The sequence below is a fragment of the Lampetra planeri genome, chromosome 27 (genome assembly GCF_965212315.1).
Source record: "Lampetra planeri chromosome 27, kcLamPlan1.2.h2, whole genome shotgun sequence".
NCBI classification, from domain to species: Eukaryota; Metazoa; Chordata; class Hyperoartia; order Petromyzontiformes; family Petromyzontidae; genus Lampetra; species Lampetra planeri.
The window spans coordinates 5,070,678-5,095,474 of NC_136133.1; the positions used below are offsets into that span (position 1 = coordinate 5,070,678).

A 24,797-nucleotide genomic window follows, 5' to 3' on the forward strand; every position below is an offset into this window, starting at 1 on the left:
GAAGAGATGAGTTTTCAGGGAGGAACAGAAGCAGATTGCAGTGAAGATCAGAATTAGAATCTGTATTAAGCTCTTTTTCACAAATGTCCAGCAGGAAGCACGGGGTCAGAAAGTTACAACAACAAACAACTGCAAGAAAAAAAAACGATCGGAGTGCAAAGCATATAAAAGGAACATACAAAAACAGAAAAAAACAAATACGTAAAATAGATTAAGTATATCGCGCTCATATTACATCAGTACAGATGATGGCTTTGCGTGCAGTGGGGGGAGTTAGTTTCAGCGACAGGGAGCAAGGAAGGGCCCCGTGGGAGCGGCTCCATCTCTGGGTATAGACTCGGGCTGAACGATTTGGGGAAAATATCTAATTGCGATTTTTCTGACAGATATTGCGATTTGATTTGCGATTAAATTTGTTTAAGGCAAGCTTCAGTTCAATATTCGCTGTGTAATAGATTACAAACATGTGATGGAGCATTACCACATGATTCCATCAAAATATGAACTGCTCTATATATTGTAATGCAAGGATGAGAACTTAAAATATATTAATTGCTTCCAACATGTATTTATTTAAAACATTTAATTGAAATAGAACAATCAAACATAGAACAATTGTCACGTTAAATAAATAAAGCTATAATAATACAAAATAAAACAATTCCAATAATAAAGTAATATGATCTTCTTGGTTCTTTCGGTAAAGTCACGTAGAATGGAAATAATAAAATAATAAAAATAAAACATAATAAAATAATTCTCACGACGTTTCGGCCAAAACGCAAGCAGCCGTCTTCAGGTGAATAACAGGTCTGCGATTTCGATTTTAAATCGATTAATCGTTCAGCCCGAGTCTAGACCCTGGGCGGCCAGTGTGGAGGGTCGGCAACTGGTAATTAAAAAATTAAAGAACCACAATGCACTGCGGTGAACACGTGAACACGAGACGACGGTGCCTAACAAAGAACGTCACACGGAACGGGCAGCCCTCAATGAGCCACGTGGTTTTTTTTTTTTTGCCGAGCGCCCTCTGCTACGGATCAACGGGAAGGGCTGTTGTTTAAAACGAGGGCGTTTCGTGGGTCGCACGCGCAAACGCGTGGCCAGCACCGTGCAGCGCGCGCGCGCGTCCCCAATCACCTTTACCCAGGAGAAGCGGAAAGCCCGTCGAGACTGAAAGAGAGACTTCGGCCGGGCAATCTGCTTGCTTTAACGTTGGTTAAAAAAACAACTTTAAAATTGATCGAAACAAAATAAACTTGAGTGTGAGAAAAAAAACCCGCCGCATTTGAAACGGCAATAACCCGATATGCGCCTCCTACCGTCGTTTCGCGAACTCGCCGCCTTATAACGATCGACACACCGCTACTGCCCGATTTGCGTCGCCTCAACCACCCCGCACACTTAAACGTTGCTGACGGCATCGTCGTCGCCCCGTCCTTTCACCGTGTCCCTTCGCCTCTCAGCCTTCGCCTCTCCACCTGTCAATCGCTTCGATGGACGTCGTTTTCGATATTCGTCATCGTTGCACCTTTCAGGAACGCATCCCTCCCGACGTTAACCGGGGTATTACCGCTTCTTCTTCCTCTTCTTCTAATTCGTATCGGCTAATGTTGATGTAGAGAAACAACAAATATATTTTTTGACGCTCAGGCGGTTGAGCCGGATGCTGACTTCAGGAGCAGCGGAGTCTATCGCTGTAATGGTGCCTCCTTTCGATTTAAAGCTTTCGTGACTGCAGGGATTCATCTTCTTGGTTCTTTCGGTAAAGTCACGTAGAATGGAAATAATAAAATAATAAAAATAAAACATAATAAAAAAAATATTTTTTTAATAAAATAATAAAAATAAAACATAATAAAGTAATTCGTTTATTATGCTTTATTTTTATTCTTTTATTATTTCCATTCTACGTGACTTTACCGAAAGAACCAAGAAGGTGCCTCCTTTGTGCGTTTTTTTGCGAATCGGGCATCGAGTCCCTCACACGCTCCGTCGTCTGCTCCGGGCGACCGCCGGAATACGCTGCCGGGAGACTTTGTGCGTTGAGTAGTTGAAACTCTGGGAAAATGTCAGCTCGAACAGGACGGTATAATGTTTAGGCAGCTTCGCGAGCTGGCTACGATAATTCCACCTTGGCGCTTCTCCCTCGTTAATCCCTCTCTCGGGGTAGTGATAGGGGTTGGGGTAGTGATAGGGGTTTGGGTAGTGATAGTGGTTGGGGTGGTGATAGGGGTTGGGGTAGTGATAGGGGTTGGGTAGTGGTAGGGGTTGGGGTGGTGATAGGGGTTGGGGTAGTAATAGGGGTTTGGGTGGTGATAGATGTTGGGGTAGTGAAAGGGGTAGTGATAAGGGTTGGGGTAGTAATAGGGGTAGTGATAGGGGTTGGGTAGTGATAGGGGCCGGGGTATTGATTGGGGCTGGGGTAGTAATAGGGGTTTGGGTGGTGATAGGGGTTGGGGTAGTGATAGAGGTAGTGATAGGGGTTGGGGTGGTGATAGGGGTTGGGGTAGTGATAGGGTTTTGGGTGGTGATAGATGTTGGGGTAGTGAAAGGGGTAGTGATAGGGTTGGGTGGTGATAGGGGTTGGTGTAGTGATATGGGTTGGGGTAGTGATAGGGGTTGGGGTGGTGAAAGGGGTTGGGGTAGTGATAGAGGTTTGGGGTAATGATAGGGGTTGGAGTAGTGGTAGGGGTAGTGATAGGGGTTGGGGTAGTGATAGGGATTGGGGTAGTGATAGGGGTTGGGGTAGTGATAGGGGTTGGAGTAGTGGTAGGGGTAGTGATAGGGGTTGGGGTAGTGATAGGGGTTGGGGTAGTGATAGGGGTTGGGGTAGTGATAGGGGTTGGAGTAGTGGTAGGGGTAGTGATAGTGATAGGGGTAGTGATAGTGATAGGGTTTGGGTTAGTAATAGGGGTAGTGATAGGGGTTGGGGTAGTGATAGGGGTTGGAGTAGTGGTAGGGGTAGTGATAGGGGTTGGGGTAGTGATAGGGGTTGGGGTAGTGATAGGGGTTGGAGTAGTGGTAGGGGTAGTGATAGGGGTTGGGGTAGTGATAGGGGTTGGGGTAGTGATAGGGGTTGGAGTAGTGGTAGGGGTAGTGATAGGGGTTGGGGTAGTGATAGGGGTTGGGGTAGTGATAGGGGTTGGAGTAGTGGTAGGGGTAGTGATAGGGGTTGGGGTAGTGATAGGGGTTGGGGTAGTGATAGGGGTTGGAGTAGTGATAGGGGTTGGAGTAGTGGTAGGGGTAGTGATAGGGGTTGGGGTAGTGATAGGGGTTGGGGTAGTGATAGGGGTTGGAGTAGTGGTAGGGGTAGTGATAGGGGTTGGGGTTGTGATAGGGGTTGGGGTAGTGATAGGGGTTGGAGTAGTGATAGGGGTTGGAGTAGTGGTAGGGGTAGTGATAGGGGTTGGGGTAGTGATAGGGGTTGGGGTAGTGATAGGGGTTGGAGTAGTGGTAGGGGTAGTGATAGGGGTTGGGGTAGTGATAGGGGTTGGGGTAGTGATAGGGGTTGGAGTAGTGGTAGGGGTAGTGATAGGGGTTGGGGTAGTGATAGGGGTTGGGGTAGTGATAGGGGTTGGAGTAGTGGTAGGGGTAGTGATAGGGGTTGGGGTAGTGATAGGGGTTGGGGTAGTGATAGGGGTTGGAGTAGTGGTAGGGGTAGTGATAGGGGTTGGGGTAGTGATAGGGGTTGGGGTAGTGATAGGGGTTGGAGTAGTGGTAGGGGTAGTGATAGGGGTTGGGGTAGTGATAGGGGTTGGGGTAGTGATAGGGGTTGGAGTAGTGGTAGGGGTAGTGATAGGGGTTGGGGTAGTGATAGGGGTTGGGGTAGTGATAGGGGTTGGAGTAGTGGTAGGGGTAGTGATAGGGGTTGGGGTAGTGATAGGGGTTGGGGTAGTGATAGGGGTTGGAGTAGTGGTAGGGGTAGTGATAGGGGTTGGGGTAGTGATAGCGGAGATAGGGGAGGCAGAGCCTCACCTGCCATACTCCAATCAAAATAGCTCTTACTAAACGTACAAAATAATCAAATTAAATGAAGATTTTTTTCCACTGATCTGTGTTAAAAAATGTAATTTCTGTATGATTCCAAATAATTTGTATAGTCGAAATCGCCAAATTTGCGGAGCTTCGCTGCAAACGCAGGGAGAGACGAGAGGTGAGGCAGCGACGGGCTCAGCCTCCCCTCTGATTGCGCAACCCCTCAGACACTGGATGGAGCGCGGGCAATAAGCGCGTGCCTGTTACTATCTCTCTGTATGCCACCAATGTAATGATTACATTAGTTACCAATGATTACATTACACCAATGATTACATTGGTGACATGTTTTGACTATAAAATGTTTTGGAATCATACAGAAATGACATTTATTACACAAATCAGTGGAAATATCTTAATATTTATTTTATCATGATTTTTTTTTCGTAACAGCTATTTTCATTGTAGTATGACAGGCGAGGCTCTGCCTCCCCTGACCGCATGTTCCTGGCATGGAGTGGCAGGAGGGTGGGCTGGGGAGAAGAGATGAGTTTTCAGGGAGGAACAGAAGCAGATTGCAGTGAAGATCAGAATTAGAATCTGTATTAAGCTCTTTTTCACAGATGTCCAGCAGGAAGCACGGGGTCAGAAAGTTACAACAACAAACAACTGCAAGAAAAAAAACGATCGGAGTGCAAAGCATATAAAAGGAACATACAAAAACAGAAAAAAACAAATACGTAAAATAGATTAAGTATATCGCGCTCATATTACATCAGTACAGATGATGGCTTTGCGTGCAGTGGGGGGAGTTAGTTTCAGCGACAGGGAGCAAGGAAGGGCCCCGTGGGAGCGGCTCCATCTCTGGGTATAGACTCGGGCTGAACGATTTGGGGAAAATATCTAATTGCGATTTTTCTGACAGATATTGCGATTTGATTTGCGATTAAATTTGTTTAAGGCAAGCTTCAGTTCAATATTCGCTGTGTAATAGATTACAAACATGTGATGGAGCATTACCACATGATTCCATCAAAATATGAACTGCTCTATATATTGTAATGCAAGGATGAGAACTTAAAATATATTAATTGCTTCCAACATGTATTTATCTAAAACATTTAATTGAAATAGAACAATCAAACATAGAACAATTGTCACGTTAAATAAATAAAGCTATAATAATACAAAATAAAACAATTCCAATAATAAAGTAATATGATCTTCTTGGTTCTTTCGGTAAAGTCACGTAGAATGGAAATAATAAAATAATAAAAATAAAACATAATAAAATAATTCTCACGACGTTTCGGCCAAAACGCAAGCAGCCGTCTTCAGGTGAATAACAGGTCTGCGATTTCGATTTTAAATCGATTAATCGTTCAGCCCGAGTCTAGACCCTGGGCGGCCAGTGTGGGGGGTCGGCAACTGGTAATTAAAAAATTAAAGAACCACAATGCACTGCGGTGAACACGTGAACACGAGACGACGGTGCCTGACAAAGAACGTCACACGGAACGGGCAGCCCTCAATGAGCCACGTGGTTTTTTTTTTTTTGCCGAGCGCCCTCTGCTACGGATCAACGGGAAGGGCTGTTGTTTAAAACGAGGGCGTTTCGTGGGTCGCACGCGCAAACGCGTGGCCAGCACCGTGCAGCGCGCGCGCGCGTCCCCAATCACCTTTACCCAGGAGAAGCGGAAAGCCCGTCGAGACTGAAAGAGAGACTTCGGCCGGGCAATCTGCTTGCTTTAACGTTGGTTAAAAAAACAACTTTAAAATTGATCGAAACAAAATAAACTTGAGTGTGAGAAAAAAAACCCGCCGCATTTGAAACGGCAATAACCCGATATGCGCCTCCTACCGTCGTTTCGCGAACTCGCCGCCTTATAACGATCGACACACCGCTACTGCCCGATTTGCGTCGCCTCAACCCCCCCGCACACTTAAACGTTGCTGACGGCATCGTCGTCGCCCCGTCCTTTCACCGTGTCCCTTCGCCTCTCAGCCTTCGCCTCTCCACCTGTCAATCGCTTCGATGGACGTCGTTTTCGATATTCGTCATCGTTGCACCTTTCAGGAACGCATCCCTCCCGACGTTAACCGGGGTATTACCGCTTCTTCTTCCTCTTCTTCTAATTCGTATCGGCTAATGTTGATGTAGAGAAACAACAAATATATTTTTTGACGCTCAGGCGGTTGAGCCGGATGCTGACTTCAGGAGCAGCGGAGTCTATCGCTGTAATGGTGCCTCCTTTCGATTTAAAGCTTTCGTGACTGCAGGGATTCATCTTCTTGGTTCTTTCGGTAAAGTCACGTAGAATGGAAATAATAAAATAATAAAAATAAAACATAATAAAAAAAATATTTTTTTTATAAAATAATAAAAATAAAACATAATAAAGTAATTCGTTTATTATGTTTTATTTTTCTTATTTTATTATTTCCATTCTACGTGACTTTACCGAAAGAACCAAGAAGGTGCCTCCTTTGTGCGTTTTTTTGCGAATCGGGCATCGAGTCCCTCACACGCTCCGTCGTCTGCTCCGGGCGACCGCCGGAATACGCTGCCGGGAGACTTTGTGCGTTGAGTAGTTGAAACTCTGGGAAAATGTCAGCTCGAACAGGACGGTATAATGTTTAGGCAGCTTCGCGAGCTGGCTACGATAATTCCACCTTGGCGCTTCTCCCTCGTTAATCCCTCTGTCACGATGTTTCCGCGCTGACATCTTTTTAACGTAGATTTTTTTCTTCATTTTATTCCGGCTTTTTTTTTCTTTCAACGTTAAGGCGCCGCGATAATTGACCCGAATTCTGGGATGAAAATACCAATGTTCCACATTCGTTAAATAGAAGATTTTTTTGGTGACTTCGAAGTCACATCCCTTTGGAGGGGCCATTCGACCGTCGCTCAGCTGCGTCACGAAATAATTCCGCATGCCGCACCATGCATAGACTCAATTCTCCATCAGACACAGCGGTTCCCTACTCTGGAATTTATATCTGCACATTGCCAAAAGATCATCACCGTCCCCTCGATAACTTAAAGCATCGACTACGGGTCAGCCTGATGAGCCAAACTACCCTGGATTCTCCTCCATGGAGCCTGACTCTCACACACACACTCACACACAACAACAACCGCCATTCGCCACTAAGTGGCGGTGACGTCACCACGACGCTTGTGCCAGGCCATGTGCACCTTGAGGCCACGTGAAGTGTCGAACGCCCGCTGGCAGGAGGTCACGGGGCAGACCCAGGTGCCACGGGTCGACTGACTGAGATGACCGAGATGATTGGTTGATGCACCACTACTGTGCCAACTTGCTGTGCTTTAGCCACCCGGCGCTCTGCTCACACACAAAAACAAACGTGCTTATTTTTTTTTACGCTGAGTTAAACATTGTGTTTAATTGTAATTAGTATGCTTCGTTTATATTTATTGATCAATTGATTTTTTATAGACGTTGTTTTTTGTGTGTGTGTGGTTTTCATATGAGCCCTCGTGGGTTTCCAACCTCACCTGGACACCTTTTTTAAAATATTTTTTTGTACGAATAAACAATACAATAAAATAATACAATGCGTGCTAAAGTTAAACATGCACGGATTCAAAACGACCTTCGTCACCTTCACTTCTCTCGCCGTGATTCCGACAATGCAGTGTCTGTCACCTTGGTGTCGTCATTAATTTTCTTACAACTTTAACACTCACTATGTAACCTCACTGCAAAAGTTCCTTCTCTCAAATGAGCAATGCATGTGGGCCTGCGTCTCTGCTTGTAGCCTTAGGCGTGTGGTACAGATTCCACGCCCTCACAATGGGGACAGTTTTATATTTAATTACAGGACAACCACTGACTTTTTGCAAAGCGGCACTCATTGTATTTGCGACACAAATCTATGGAGCGCAGAGCAAACCACCAACGGAGGAGTAGCAAAAACCCCGCAAGCGCTCTCTCCTGAAGCCCTCTCGTCAAGCCGAGCAGACCTCGACATTTACCATTTAGCTTGTGGACATATTGCTGCCATCATCCGCAAGGAAGAGAAGAATATAATTGCGTCTGCTAACCCCAGGGGGATGACGGACTAAGGCATCCCCGGGCAGGGTTATTAACTCGTAACCTTCCAAGTCCGCGTCAAGCGATCAAAACCCACTGGAACCACTCAAGTCAAGCACAATGCGAAATTTCGCCACTCAGCTGAGAGCGAATGTCAAAATGTTTCATTTTTTTCTGTTTTTCACCAGCCTGAGGGCGCAAGAGTGTAATTATGGGGCTGTCTATAAATGACGTCACGCACCTGGGGGAGGGGGGGTCAGACATTTGTGACGATGTGTGACGAGCGGGGGGGGGGTTGAGAAATGTGACGTCAGATCAAAATGCGCAACTTTAAATAAACACAGACAACACGTTCTACTTAATTAAATAGACTTTTAAATAAATGTTTACTCCGACATCAGAGTGCAGCGCCACATTAAATACGCACTACAATGACAATAGTTTAAAGCGATTTGAAGCATGTTTTATTTTCAAAATGGAAATATGGTTTTGGGGGGGGGGGGGGGGGGCAGAGCTTTGTGACGTCATATTTGAGGGGGGCGTCTGACTTTTTGTGACGCCGTGTGACGAGGGGGAGTGGGGGTGTCAAAAATCGTCCAAAATCGCGTGACGTAATTTATGGACGCCCCCTATATTGTTTATTGTAATTGGCTGTCAGGGGGAATTGTATTGGTAAATTAAAAGTTTCTTTATATCTCGCTGTGATACTCAAACGTGGCCTTCAGTTCCGTTCTCCTGGAACTGCGTTATAATAATTTACATTTATTTGTCTTGCGCCTTCCACTAATGTTTCAAGTCACCTGTACGGACAGGGCAGCACAACGCTTCTTTCTTATTAATGGGCGCTAATCGACGGGATGTTTGTTCAACAAAAGTGGGGTTTTTTTTTGTTTCCTCTTTGTTAAATTGTCGCAATTAGGTCACTGTTTTCACTGGATCCACCACACTCTTCTGGCCACTATAATCTCAAGATGTTTTTTCTGTTGTTGTTGTTGTTGTTAAATATCGCCCCCCCCCCCCCCAGTTTAATTGTTGTTGCGTCCTGTTGGTACTATCGGCGTCACATCACGAGACAAAGAAACCCCTCTCAGATCTCTGGCAGAGCTGTAGAACCCTTCGTTGGTTTCACACCTTACTAGTAGGAGGCTTTCGCGACCAATGTTATCCATAAAAGAGGCTGTTTTGAGTTAGATCATGTAAATATAAAATGTGTTGTTAAACCCGCCACCACCCGACACAACCGATTAGTAAGGTTTGTCACGTTAACAAAACGTAACAATTCGTCACTAGCGCAGCGCACCGGTGTGTTGGAGACTAAACCCCACAACATTTACAATTCGAGTACGACGTTTCGACGGTAATTTCAACACGCATCATCAGGCGATAGCCAGAGTTTATTATCATGGAGAACGCTTCGTGTTAGAGACCAGCCCACTGAAGTATATATAGCAGAGCTAGAACTCGGATACCTTGGCAGTGACCCTCTGGTCCGCACACACAGTGAAGGGCGGTCACTTGTCATACATAAACTCGAACAAAACAACAGCGTCATGCGGAGGGAAATGGTTAAGAAAATATAAATGTATGCAAAAGAAAGGATACATTATACTTGCTTTCGGTGGGCACTTGGATATATTAGTTTTGAGGGAGCATACTTGAACTCAACTCATGCTAAAGATTGCACGATAATCATGATTGCAAGGAATTAGATATGTAACAAACCAAAAAAGAAAAAATATTGAAAGATACATTTGATTGTAGTGCATTTGCTTTATTCTTCACTTGCAATGTTCGTCATAATTTCATTGATTTAGAGGCATAAATGTGAGCTTCTGTTCATATGTTGAGAGTTAAAACATTTCCACTCAGAGGATATAATTAGTTTGCCGTGGCATTTTATGCCATTTTCTCTAATGCATTTTTGAAACTTGTCATTAAAATTGTTTTGGCTGCTATTATATTGCACAACAATTGGGGCACATTATTACAAACATTACTTTTTTATGAAATGTTTAATTTTATCCTTTCTAAAGGGCCGACTTGGAAATTTGGTATGTCATCGAGGTTGCAATGGACAGTCTGTGTTAGTCAGTCTGTGTTAGCCGCTGAGGGCATGACTGGTTTATTCATGAATTCCTGTTGCTCTATGCACGATGCCTACTTTAACGTGGGCAATATCGGCTGTTTGACCGATTATTGATTGATAGGACTTCTGTGCAGGGTGGAAGGGGTCAGTGCGCTGAGATGGCACTCGGGGAGATCGGCTCAAGTCAAATGTCACCTCCTTGACGCCTACGGGAAGGGAGTTTGGCAACACGTCTGTGACCCGTCAACCCCTCGCTCTCCACAGCGCTGGATTACACCACAACCCCCAAGGCGACATGCACGCATAGCCGTGCAGAGCAGAGGTGTCCATATGCCCTGATGGAGTGAGTGGCGGGTTAGCCGGCCATCGGGCAATAACTTGCGGAAATATTGTACGTAATAGAGGTGGTTTGTTTGGGTCGCGTAAATATATTTAGATCGCGTAAATATATAAACGTGTCGTCAAAACCCGCCACCACCCGACACGGCCAACTAGTAAGGGTTGTCACGTAAACAGAACGTGGCAAATTCGTCACTAGTACAGCACCACCGGTGTGTTGGAGAGCCAAGCCACAGCATTTACAATCTGAGTACGAAGTTTCGCCAGTAATTACAACTAGCTTAATCAGGCGACACATTTATATAATTACGCGATTTACCCCAAAAAACCTCTATTATGGATGATATTGGTCGCGAAAGCCTACGTGTTAAACGGAAATATTGCAGGTAATAATGATGACGTTAAATTGATTGTGAGCTGAAACAAGGTGGAGGAATTGACAGCCCTGGCTCAGATTGTGTAAATTGGAGGGTGGCGCACTGCCCCAATGCTCATTTGAAGTAAAAAGATGACTTTGATCGACGCCCGTCAATAGGCAAAATAAAGAAAGATTTGTCGATTGGATCCCCCGATCGTGGTTGTAAGGGTCGTTTTGGAAGAAGGGTGTCGTGCAGCACACTGCTTCACCATTGCTTGGCAAGAGACGGGGGGGGTGGGAATGTGTTTCGCTAATGTGGGCGATGACATTGCAACGCACGGGGGCACGCGCACCTTTCGGAGGTGTGCGTGCACGCGCACCTCGGGGGGTTTAATTTTCACGTGAAAAAAAATGAAGCAAATCAGAAATAACGGAGGTGAATTTTTGCCACTTACCTCCCTTTTAAACATGAACAACAAAAATGTTTTAAGGTTCCTCCAAAGGGTTATTTTCTTTCTCATTTTCCGTGTTCTTGCTGCTGCTCCTGCTGCTGCTGATGATGATGATAGTAGTAGGTTTTTACCCTTTTAAACTGGTACAAAACCGACACCTTTATACAAGGCATCATGTTTGCAATAACCACAACAAAAGTAGTCAAAAATGCTAACAAAAAGAAGCAACTCTGATAATGATACTTGACTACTGGCGTTGTGGTTATTGCAAACATGATGCCTTGTATAAAAGTGTCGGTTTTGTACCAGTTTAAAAGGGTAAAAACCTACTACTATATTTTGGCACTGGTAAAAGAGGTATCATGGTGAGGATGATGATAACAACAATAATGATCGGCGGATAATGAGATGATTCACAGGATTTCCCCCAACTCTGCGGATAACGGGAATTGTGCGTAACAGGACCACGAAGGAGACGAGTTTAACTTCAGAGCATTTTGGGGAATTCAGCTCCTCTCTCGCCCGTACATCTTAAGAATCTTCCCACCACCACGTGCTGAGCCCACGAGGCACCAAACCCACCCTCCTGTCCTGACATCTGGGAAATCAGGCCACGATTAGGAGTGAACATACTCGGGTCACAGTGCCATCTTTAGCCTCCCACCGTCAGTGGTTGGGGTCGCCTTGAAGCTGTGATGCCGTGGACCCATTGGAGACTCTAATAAGAACCCTGACAAAATGAATGATTAAGGTCGTTGGCAAAAGGTGCAATGCAGGAGACCTAGCGTGGAGTGCAAAATTACATCCTGAAGCAGAACATTAGTGCCGGATACAACCACAGTTTGCAAATGTGACTGGTAACTGTGATGGTTACCCGTGTATCGAGAGTTAAACTTTAATGTGCAATTTTATTGAGGAACTCTGCGTCGTCTTGGCGGGGTTTGGGACTGTTTTGCTGCAAATCTCGCGTTCGTTGTTGACAGATCGGCAGGAAGTTATGCACTTATAGAATTTGTACTTGCATATTTTAATTATTTTAGTGACTTGCTTCACCGTTTCTCTATTTTGCACTCCCTATCGTTGAAGTTTTCGTGACTGCAAGGATCCAAACTCTTTGGTTCTTTCGGTAAAGTCACGTAGGTGAAAATAAAATAAAATAAAAAATCACGACGAAAGTATGTGGACATATTTTTCGATTTAAAGCTTTCGTGACTGCAGGGATTCATCTTCTTGGTTCTTTCGGTAAAGTCACGTAGAACGGGTCTGTTCTTCACCTGAGGACGGCTGCTTGCGTTGTGGCCGAAACGTCGTGATAATTATTTTATAATGTTTTATTTTTATTATTTTATTATTTCCCTTCTACGTGACTTTACCGAAAGAACCAAGAAGATATGTGGACATACTTTAGCGATTGTTTTGTCGCTGTGGTTGTCCCCACCTGAGGACGGACTCTTGTGTTATGCCCGAAACGTCGTGATTTATTTTATTTTATTATCACCTACGTGACTTTACGAAAGAACTAAAGAGTATACTCCCTATCGTGTGTTTTTGTATTATTTGTTGTTTGTAACTCGCTGACCCCCGTGCCCCCCCCCCCTCCCCCCTCAACTGGACGTCTATAAACAAAAAGAGCTTCATAGCTCATCGGATTTCTCCTGCAGTTTAAATAAAGATTCTGATTCTGTTTGCTGCCAAATATCTATGAGAGTTTGCGTCCGAACAATACAGCCGCGTTTGTTTCGACAGGTGAACCTTCGCAAGTTCATGGGCTACGTACAACACCTGTCGATAGAGAAAATCAAGAAGATGGTTGACCGAGGACTGGACCCAAACTTTCACGACCCTGACAGTGGTGGTAAGCGATGGCGGTTGTCTTGCGAGGTGAAATGCTCTCCGAGGGGCGATCTTGTTGCCCTACATGAAGTGGGAAAATTCCGACGCGTCATGCAGGCAGGTGATATTCATCGATTCATTACAATTGGTGCACACTCTCGTCATCGCCATCACGAGCTTTGACCATCGTCAACTACTGGACGTAGGGCTCACTAAGTCATCACCACTCATGAACATTTTTTTCATTTTACCAGGTAAGGGCCCACTCAGCTACATAGCTCTTTTTCAGAAGCGACCCGGCCACAATTAATAGCCAAACAAAGCGGCTTATCGCGTGGAAATTTATATCAGCCAAACGCACCTTAATCCTTCTTCTAATGTATGTTCAACTTCTTCCCCCCGTGCCTCCGATTAGCACCCTTGGCTACGTACGGTGCGAAAGAAGTCTAACGTCCGTGCAAACACACGCGCACGCGAAATCCATCGTCTGCTCCGCGAGTGCCGCGTCGAGATTTGTGTTGTTGTTGTTGACGCGTCCACCGCTGTTGCCCCCCCGCCGTGGCAGAGTCTCCGCTCACCCTCGCCGCGCAGTTGTGCAACAGCTCGGACGCGATCCGCACCCTGAAGACCGGCGGCGCCCACCTGGACTACCGAGCACGCGACGGGCTCACGGCCCTCCACAAGGCGGCGAGGGCCACCAACCCCGTCGCTCTCATGGTACGGCGCGCGCCCTGCCCATGCCCGCACCCTCCGATCGGCAAGGTTGGCGACGCGTACGGTCGCGAACCGAGGGGTCCGACGTGCGGTCGAAGCCCTCTCGACGGCGGTAGTTGGGGTTTCCACGAAAGCGGTCGTTCAGCGATTCAGTCGTTAGGCGAGTGTGGGGAAAGACACGTTGAAGGCTTCGTTCGTTCTGATAGCATCGGAAGTTGCCCTTTTTCACCCAAAAAAACGTACATTCTAATATTTAAACAATGGATATGAATAAAGATAGAACATTTATAAACGCATGTTAAAATAAACACGCATTCATATTTACTAATATTTACTGTACCTACAACAGCCCGTCATTAACAGGGCAATGGTCGGTAAGCGAACACATTGGGCTCTATGGAGGCACTATACTACTATACACTACACTATACACTACACTACACTATACACTACTCTACTATACACTATATACTACACTCTACACTACTATACACGACACTACTATACACTACACTATACACTACACTATACACTACACTTCTATACACTACACTATATACTACACTATACACTACAATGATATACACTACACTATATACTACACTATACATTACGATACACTACACTATACACTACACTACTATACACTACACTATACACTACACTATATACTATACTATACACTACTGTACACTACACTACTATACACTACACTATATACTACATTATACACTACTATACACTACACTATAGATGACACTACTCTACACTAAATTTCGATTTAAAGCTTTCGTGACTGCAGGGATTCATCTTCTTGGTACTCTACACTACTATACACTACACTATACACTACTCTACACTACTATACACTACACTATACACTACTCTACACTACTATACACGACACTATACACTACTTTACACTACTATACACTACACTATACACTACACATTGGGCTCTATGGAGGCCCGTTATTAAGCGATTCATCGTTGACAGCGGTAGTCGTCAAGAGGGGTTCTACTCTATGTACGCACAAAAGAACAGCTATGATGTTCTCGCGTGCGGTGGCTGTCACTGTGTTCAGAAGCCAAATGCCCATCAGAATCAGGATCTTCATTTAGACTGCGGCAGCAATCCCGTGAGCTACGGAGCTCTTTTCACAGACATCCCGGACGGTCGGTTCGGCGAGGCAACGACGCAATGCTAAAGTGGCGACGTCGAGTTCCGCTAGCCAACGCCGCCGCCGAAGAGGGCTTCGCGAGAGAGCCCGCGCAAGATCTACGAGGACCGGAGCTTGAAGGAGCGTTCCTCCTTGGTTCCAAAGCAAACTTATAGAAACGTTGCCAGGTTGATCCGAACGGAAATCCGGTAGCCCCCTTAAGCGCCGACCGCACACCTCGGCGAAAGTGTCCCGGGAGTTCCCGGCGGCGTCCCTTCGAGCAATTCCGCGAAGCGGATCTGACGGCGGGCGATCGTTTTTCCCGCCGCGCTTCACGTAGCCTTGCGGGAGCGGTGCCCGCGACGCGGATGCCTCTAACGGCGCGGAAATGAAGATGCCGCCGCTGCTGAGAGGGAGGAGGAGGTTTGTCAATTTTGGTGTGGGAAAACGGACGCGCGGGGAGGCGTAGGTGAGCCCTTTGGATTCGGGCCGAACGATTAATCGATTTCAAGTCGAAATCGCAATTTGAAATAATGCGAGTAGCAAATGGCAAAGGCTGCGTTTTTTTGCGATTTGAAAAGTCCTATTACTTTCTTATTGGAATTGTTTAATTAATTATTATAACTTTATTTATTTAACTTAACAATTGTTTTATGTTTGATTGCTCTATTTCAATTAAATAATTTTAATAAAATCATGTTGGAAGCAATTCATATATTTTAAGTTCTCATCCTTGCATTAGAATATACAGAGCGGTTAATATTTTGATGGTATCACGTGGTGGTAATGCTCCATCACGTGTTTTAAATCTATTACACCGCGAATATTGAACTGAAGCTTGACTATAAAAAAAAGATTAATCGCAAATCAAATCGCAAACGCAACATCTGTCAGAAAAATCGCAATGAGATCTTCTCCCCAAATCGTTCAGCCCTAGTTAGGATGGTGACGCGCGGCGTGCGAGAGTGGAGGGGGGAGGCAGCGTTGCTTGCGCTCACATTTACAGCAACTCAATTTGGATGTTGCGCGTTGAACGTGACTCATTGAGGGAGAGAGAGGGACAACTCAAATGGCCGCGCGTCTACCCCCCACCCCGACCTCGTGCGCCGGACCTCCACAGACGCTACTCGCTAACAGCACTTGCCCCGACAGTCTGTTACAGGCTATACGGGGGAGTTGGGACCTTTGTCTTTGTGTCGCTTCCTCGGCGTGGCCCACCGCAGTTTGGCGGCATTACATTGATTAAACGCTCATTCGGAAACCCAAAAAAAAAGCCAGCGCCTGCGCGTTATTTACGCGTCTCTCAGGGTGCAAATGAGGTGTGAAATGAAGACTCCGTGGGCTTTTCGGTGACAACGGTGGCCACGGCTTTCTGGGTTCGCTTCCAACCCCCCCCCACCTACACCCCGCTTCGTCCTGCGAGCACCGCACGAGGGAGACGGCACGGCGGGGCCGTTCACGAGTCGCTGCGACGTCTCGCTGCGGATCGGTTCTCCTCGCCTCTTCGTAGTAATCATAACGACGATGATGATGATGATTACGTTCATGAAGCGCCGTTCGCGAAGCACCTTCAAGGCACCACACAAAACAGTGGCGGCGGCAGCAGCAGACACTCAAAATGACAATAGCTCTCGATTGGAAGTTTTCGTGACTGCAGGGATTCATCTTCTTGGTTCTTTCGGTAAAGTCACGTAGAAGGGAAATAATAAAAATAAAACGTAAAATTAAATTCTCACGACGTTTCGGCCACAACACAAGCAGCCGTCCTTGTGTTGTGGCCGAAACGTCGTGAGAATTTAATTCTACGTTTTATTTTTATTATTTTATTATTTCCCTTCTACGTCCCTTTACCGAAAGAACCAAGAAGATGACAATAACTCGTGAAGCGCCGCCGAGAAGGGACAAGGAACGCGTCGGATGCTCAAAGCCGTTTGCCGCATTGCCTGAGCGTTGCATCAACACGAGCGTGTGGCGAATGGGGCGTTTAAGGTGAGCTTTAAAAATGTCCACAGGCTCACAGATTCTGACATCTCGTGTGACAGAGTTCCAGAGTCTGGAGGGGCCGTCACACAAAGGGAAGAAAAAAAATCTTGTCGGCTCGCAGACCGAAGGCTTGACCCGGAGATCTGCTGCATCCCCAGATCTTACAGCCCTTGAGGGGCTATCGAAGCGGTGCGTCGTTGATGAGGGTGGCCTGGCAGCCGTGTTTGTGTTTTAGAGCCACGTGTTACGGTGGTGGGTGATGGGTGACCAACCCAAGCGCCCGGCCTTCTTCTCCCCCAGCGCTATTGCACCAGGTGCTCACTTAAGGCTGAGCCAACCTAGTGGGGGACGTTGTGGCTGTGAACGGGAATCGAAATCGCGTTGTCAGATTCGGGGCGCAGCGCGCTAACCGCTGCACCACCGCCCCCCACACCCCCCAAAAAAAACAAAGACAAAGACCCCCCATATAGCCTTAACAAACTGTTGGGGCAAGTGCTGTTAGCGAGCACCTTTGAAGGCCAGCACAGCACACGAGGGGGTGGGTGGCGAACACCACGCCCGGCCGCCTTTGTCTCCCCAGTGCTGATGTTCACACATTGCGTCAGGTACTCATTTTAGGCTGAGTCGACCTAGGGGAGGCCCATGACCGGTTCAGATAATCGCCACCGGTGTTGGCCGTGAGCGGGAATCGAACTCGCGTTGGCAGGTTCGTGGCGCAGCGCGCTAAACGTTGCGCCACCGCTCACCCCCACTCCCCACACACACACACGCACATGAACACGTATGAACACATACAGGCAATGCAGGGAAAAAACTTGACTTCTCCTACGCACGGACAAGTGGTCTCATGCGGCTTACGCGAATTCGTTGTCGTGCACAGCAAAATCTCAGGAGTGGCGCTATGGTGAGAGCCGCGGGTGGAGCCACTTGTGAAGTTGCCCCTAAATGTGGCAGGCAGCAGGATTTGTTGTTGTTGTCAGGAATGGGGCATTTTACCCAGGCTGCAGTGACAATGGCCAACGCACAAGGGGTCCATGTCAACATCATCAGCGAGTAAAATGTACGAATGGGTTTTAACCCCTCTCTGGCAATCAAACAGGAGGTGTTAAGATGTTCAAACACATTTTGCGTGGAATCAAGTCTGCAAAAACCACACACAGCATTTGCGGTGAACATGCAAAACAAACGTGCTCTGATGACATATGGCATTGTCTCTGAAAAGGATTGGCCGACACCACAGACAGCCTTCTTTATTGCCTAGTCTCGCCAGTGTCAGAACAGAGAACGCCAAAAGGTGATCAGGACTATCAGCTTCTTTGTCTGGGAAGCGGTGGTGTAGCAGTCAGCATTCTGCGCTACTGAACCCGGCGACCCGAGTTCGATTCTCGCTCACGGCCAACACCGGTGACGAGGATCTGAACCGGTCGTGGGCCTCCCCTAGGTCGACTCAGCCTCAAACGAGTACCTAGTGCGGTGTGTAAACATCGCCACTAAGGGAGACAAAGGCGGCTGGGCGTGGTGCTGTCCACACCACCCCCTCGTGTTCCGTACCGGCCTTCACACCACTTGCCCCAACAATTTGTGTTACAATCTACGCGGGGGGGGGGGGGGGGTGGAACCTTTGTCTTTGTCTGGGCGTTCGCAGGCGCTGATGGACCTGGGAGCGTCGCCCGACTACAAGGACAACCACGGACTGACGGCGCTCTACCACACCGCGATGGTGGGCGGAGACCCCTACTGCTGCGAGCTGCTCCTGCACGAGCACGCGTCCATCGGCTGCACCGACGAGAACGGGTGGCACGAGATTCACCAGGTGACCGATGCTCGCGACGCAGCTTCGACCGTTGATTGTGCACTTGCGCCGACCGCTCGGGTGTAGCACTCTCAATGCGCGAGCCACTTTGCAACCGGCGAGTTGCAAGATCTGATTTCCCTCCCCCCTCCACCCATCTCACCACCAACCGCCACCGCGGGCCACAGCAACTCGGCGCTTCGCCGGTCGGCTGCGAGCGAGACTCTGCAGACAACGGTAGCGATTGGTAGTTGGTGAAAGCGGGCCGACTGCTTGAAGATTTTCGATGTCAAATTTGGCTATGGCGTTTCGACCCACGCGCGGTGGTCTGTTGCGCATGAATGTTCGTGAGAGATTCACCTGACCTCTTTAGCTCGGTACATCAGTATGCAATCCTTGTTGCACCAAATCTTTAACGAGGGCACAGGAACTTTGGTGAACAAAAAAACTACATTGAAACTGACGAGCAGATCACCTGGGGACAGCGAGATGTCTTTAATTGACGATACCAGGTGAGCTCAGTTAAGTACAGAAGAGGTGGTCTTACCAGTGAATGGCTGCAAGGTATCAGACAGATATCGGGCCAGTTTGTAGGTGCGTGAGCCAATGGTGGAGACGATGGGACGAAGGGGTGTACCTTCATGGATTTTTGGTAAGCCATACAATCTGGGTGGCCTAGTGGCAGAAGGTTTTAAGGAAAACCGTTTGGTCGTTTCAATTAATGAAGCTGAATCAGTGATGATACTGTTCGTTTTTGTAACGAGACTGTTGGTGGGATCTCTTCAAATTTTTATGTAGCTACCATCATTAAGTAGGTCCTGAATTGTGTTATTGTACACGGTTTTGTCCATGATGACCGTGGTATTGCCCTTATCGGCTGAGAGGATGACAATATCATCCATCTCTTTCAATTGAGATGACTCAAAACGCTCATCCTTACTGATGTTGCTGACTGGTATCTTAGCGCTTTTGAGGTTTGCAGCGATTTCAGATCTTGTCACGTCTGCAGTGATGTGTCCCAGACACTTAAGAGCTACATCGACCTGGGCCATAATGCCATCCACTGGTATGTGTTTGGGGGAGACTGCGAAGTGTAACACTTTAGCCAAAACCGACTTTAGACCATTGGAAATGGGGCTATTACTCGAATTAATGACAACCTTGTCAACGTCTAACTTTTTAATGAGTGGATATGGTTTCTTCTTGGAAAGGAGGTTGAACTTGGAAATCATATTTACATTTAGCTGACATTGTAGCGGTTGATGAAGCAGTCATGTTATCTACATGTTCCAAATCAGATGTAGACATTTTTTTCTGTCAGTGGTATGTGTGATTTCAAGAGTGTCTTGTCTACATGATCTAGTTCAATTCAGAGCAGTCTAATTCTCTCTGAGATCAGGGCCAATCTAGCTCTAAACAAGATTCGTTTATGTGACGGCAGAAGAAGTCAGTGTAAATGAGATCGGTATTACCTTAGAGTCGCGGCATCTCTTCAGAAATGCAAGTGACTCGATCACATGAGCTTTCTTGTCTCGGAGTTTGTTGAAAAATTGTATAGTTATTTGCAAACCCTCCCCCTAGAGGCGGTTACATTTTGACTTAAAACTTTCGTGACTGCAGGAATTCATGTTATTTGGTTCTTTCGGTAAAGTCACCTAGATATATATAAAAAAATAAAGTGAATAAAAAAAATACTGTAGCCTGGTTCTTAATCGGAGTGAGTGTCCTGGCAGTCTTTAATGTAGACTGTAGCCTGGCAATTAAGTTTGGTGAGTGTACTGGCAGTCTATAATGTAGACTGTAGCCTGGTTCTTAACCTCGGTGAGTGTACTGGCAGTCTATAATGTAGACGGTAGCAATGGTTTTCTCCTGCATTGGCATTAGCTGCCACACCCATGCTGCTGGTGCTGCTGAGACACTTAAGCTACGCCCATCTCCAAACCTTTATAAACAGTTTGCCTTTAGAGGCGAACCCCCCTTTTCCTCATGACGCCCGCTTGTGTTGCGATTGAAACGTCGTGGATTTTTTTTCAGGCTACAATCTACATTATAGACTGCCAGTACACTCACCGAGGTTAAGAACCAGGCTACAGTCTACATTATAGACTTCCAGTACATTCACTCCGATTAAGAACCAGGCTACAGTATCTTTTTAAATTAACTTTATTTTTATTATTATTTTTCTATCCACGTGACATTACCGAAAGAACCAAAAAAAACTTAAAGTTTTTTTTCAGAAGTGACCTGGCCACAAATGATCGCTCAACTTAGCAGCTTATCATATGAAATTGATAGCAACCAAATACTCTAAACGCATGTTTCAAAATGTGGAGGGAAAAACCGGAGGACCCGGAGAAAAATCAACACGACTACGGGGAGAGACAGACACGCAAACTCCAAATATACAGCAGACACCAGGCACGAGAGCGAACCCACGACCTCCTCCATACCAGGCGAGGTAGTTAACGTCTCCTAGCCACCATGATGATGATGAGGGAGAGACACGCAAACTCCAAATATACAGCAGACGCCAGGCACGAGAGCGAACCCACGACCTCCTCCATACCAGGCGAGGTAGTTAACGTCTCCTAGCCACCATGATGATGATGAGGGAGAGACACGCAAACTCCAAATATACAGCAGACGCCAGGCACGAGAGCGAACCCACGACCTCCTCCATACCAGGCGAGGTAGTTAACATCTCCTAGCCACCATGATGATGATGAGGGAGAGACACGCAAACTCCAAATATACAGCAGACGCCAGGCACGAGAGCGAACCCACGACCTCCTCCATACCAGGCGAGGTAGTTAACGTCTCCTAGCCACCATGATGATGATGAGGGAGAGACACGCAAACTCCAAATATACAGCAGACGCCAGGCACGAGAGCGAACCCACGACCTCCTCCATACCAGGCGAGGTAGTTAACATCTCCTAGCCACCATGATGATGATGAGGGAGAGACACGCAAACTCCAAATATACAGCAGACGCCAGGCACGAGAGCGAACCCACGACCTCCTCCATACCAGGCGAGGTAGGTAATATCTCGCCACTGTGACACTCCAATCCTACAAATTCTCCTCCACAAAAGCTCAGCATGTGAGAGACCTCAGCTGTTGTCACCAGCTGATGATGCCGGATGCAATCTCCATCACAAACGTCGCACAAAATCGACGGAATTTTCGCTTTTGCCTGTCAGCATTCCTCAGGGTTTTTTTTGCTGCGCTCAATGCTTTGGCATGCAGAACACCGGCTCTTGGGTGCCGTTTCCTCAGCTGCTGTAGAAGCAGCAACGCATCAACGTATGAGCACAAGGCCCTTGTCAATCCGCTGCTGGATGAGGGACCCTCCAGGGCTGTACAGGTTGTGTGTGGGTTGGGGTGGTTACTTTCATCATACTTCACCACACTGTTCAGTGCAAGTTGATAACGGTGGGAGGCTTAGATGCAGGAGCCTTAAAAGTAGAAGTACAGAACAATAATTGTTTGTTCTACTCTGCCCTCTGCTGCCCCATAAGATTGCCTCAGACTATAACACCCGTTTTGTTGTTGTTGCCGTTGTAGTTACAGTTTTTCGCTGAGTACCGGGCGCAAACAATGCCAAGTGGCCAGCAACAAATAGCACTATTTGAAGATGTACTAAACCTAAGATGACACGATAGCTCACGTGGGCGATGACACACTTGGTCACGTGCGAGATGACACGCTTGGTCACGTGCGAGATGACACGCTTGGTCACGTGGGCGATGACACGCTTGGTCACGTGGGAGATGACACGCTTGGTCACGTGTGAGATGACACGCTTGGTCACGTGTGAGATGACACGCTTGGTCACGTGCGAGATGACACGCTAGGTCACGTGCGAGATGACACGCTTGGTCACGTGTGAGATGACACGCTTGGTCACGTGTGGGATGACACGCTTGGTCACGTGTGAGATGACACGCTTGGTCACGTGTGAGATGACACGCTTGGTCACGTGCGAGATGACACGCTAGGTCACGTGCGAGATGACACGCTTGGTCACGTGTGAGATGACACGCTTGGTCACGTGTGGGATGACACGCTTGGTCACGTGTGAGATGACACGCTTGGTGACGCGTGGCGGTGGTCCCCGGAGACCCCTACTGCTGCGAGCTGCTCCTGCACGAGCACGCGTCCATCGGCTGCACCGACGAGAACGGGTGGCACGAGATTCACCAGGTGACCGATGCTCGCGACGCAGCTTCGACCGTTGATTGTGCACTTGCGCCGACCGCTCGGGTGTAGCACTCTCAATGCGCGAGCCACTTTGCAACCGGCGAGTTGCAAGATCTGATTTCCCTCCCCCCTCCACCCATCTCACCACCAACCGCCACCGCGGGCCACAGCAACTCGGCGCTTCGCCGGTCGGCTGCGAGCGAGACTCTGCAGACAACGGTAGCGATTGGTAGTTGGTGAAAGCGGGCCGACTGCTTGAAGATTTTCGATGTCAAATTTGGCTATGGCGTTTCGACCCACGCGCGGTGGTCTGTTGCGCATGAATGTTCGTGAGAGATTCACCTGACCTCTTTAGCTCGGTACATCAGTATGCAATCCTTGTTGCACCAAATCTTTAACGAGGGCACAGGAACTTTGGTGAACAAAAAAACTACATTGAAACTGACGAGCAGATCACCTGGGGACAGCGAGATGTCTTTAATTGACGATACCAGGTGAGCTCAGTTAAGTACAGAAGAGGTGGTCTTACCAGTGAATGGCTGCAAGGTATCAGACAGATATCGGGCCAGTTTGTAGGTGCGTGAGCCAATGGTGGAGACGATGGGACGAAGGGGTGTACCTTCATGGATTTTTGGTAAGCCATACAATCTGGGTGGCCTAGTGGCAGAAGGTTTTAAGGAAAACCGTTTGGTCGTTTCAATTAATGAAGCTGAATCAGTGATGATACTGTTCGTTTTTGTAACGAGACTGTTGGTGGGATCTCTTCAAATTTTTATGTAGCTACCATCATTAAGTAGGTCCTGAATTGTGTTATTGTACACGGTTTTGTCCATGATGACCGTGGTATTGCCCTTATCGGCTGAGAGGATGACAATATCATCCATCTCTTTCAATTGAGATGACTCAAAACGCTCATCCTTACTGATGTTGCTGACTGGTATCTTAGCGCTTTTGAGGTTTGCAGCGATTTCAGATCTTGTCACGTCTGCAGTGATGTGTCCCAGACACTTAAGAGCTACATCGACCTGGGCCATAATGCCATCCACTGGTATGTGTTTGGGGGAGACTGCGAAGTGTAACACTTTAGCCAAAACCGACTTTAGACCATTGGAAATGGGGCTATTACTCGAATTAATGACAACCTTGTCAACGTCTAACTTTTTAATGAGTGGATATGGTTTCTTCTTGGAAAGGAGGTTGAACTTGGAAATCATATTTACATTTAGCTGACATTGTAGCGGTTGATGAAGCAGTCATGTTATCTACATGTTCCAAATCAGATGTAGACATTTTTTTCTGTCAGTGGTATGTGTGATTTCAAGAGTGTCTTGTCTACATGATCTAGTTCAATTCAGAGCAGTCTAATTCTCTCTGAGATCAGGGCCAATCTAGCTCTAAACAAGATTCGTTTATGTGACGGCAGAAGAAGTCAGTGTAAATGAGATCGGTATTACCTTAGAGTCGCGGCATCTCTTCAGAAATGCAAGTGACTCGATCACATGAGCTTTCTTGTCTCGGAGTTTGTTGAAAAATTGTATAGTTATTTGCAAACCCTCCCCCTAGAGGCGGTTACATTTTGACTTAAAACTTTCGTGACTGCAGGAATTCATGTTATTTGGTTCTTTCGGTAAAGTCACCTAGATATATATAAAAAAATAAAGTGAATAAAAAAAATACTGTAGCCTGGTTCTTAATCGGAGTGAGTGTCCTGGCAGTTTTTAATGTAGACTGTAGCCTGGCAATTAAGTTTGGTGAGTGTACTGGCAGTCTATAATGTAGACTGTAGCCTGGTTCTTAACCTCGGTGAGTGTACTGGCAGTCTATAATGTAGACGGTAGCAA

General features: G+C 46.9%; 1 protein-coding gene across 1 annotated transcript in view; it reads left to right on the forward strand.

Annotated features, from left to right (window-relative positions):
- The window catches only part of LOC144728062 (SH3 and multiple ankyrin repeat domains protein 2-like), a 370,189-nt gene that overhangs the window by 86,997 nt on the left and 258,395 nt on the right, over positions 1 to 24,797 (forward strand). The window contains exons 4-6 of the mRNA XM_078607344.1: positions 13,018 to 13,126; positions 13,670 to 13,821; positions 18,607 to 18,774. Of these exons, the coding sequence (XP_078463470.1) occupies positions 13,018 to 13,126; positions 13,670 to 13,821; positions 18,607 to 18,774 (429 nt within the window). The remainder of the gene's footprint in view (positions 1 to 13,017; positions 13,127 to 13,669; positions 13,822 to 18,606; positions 18,775 to 24,797) is intronic.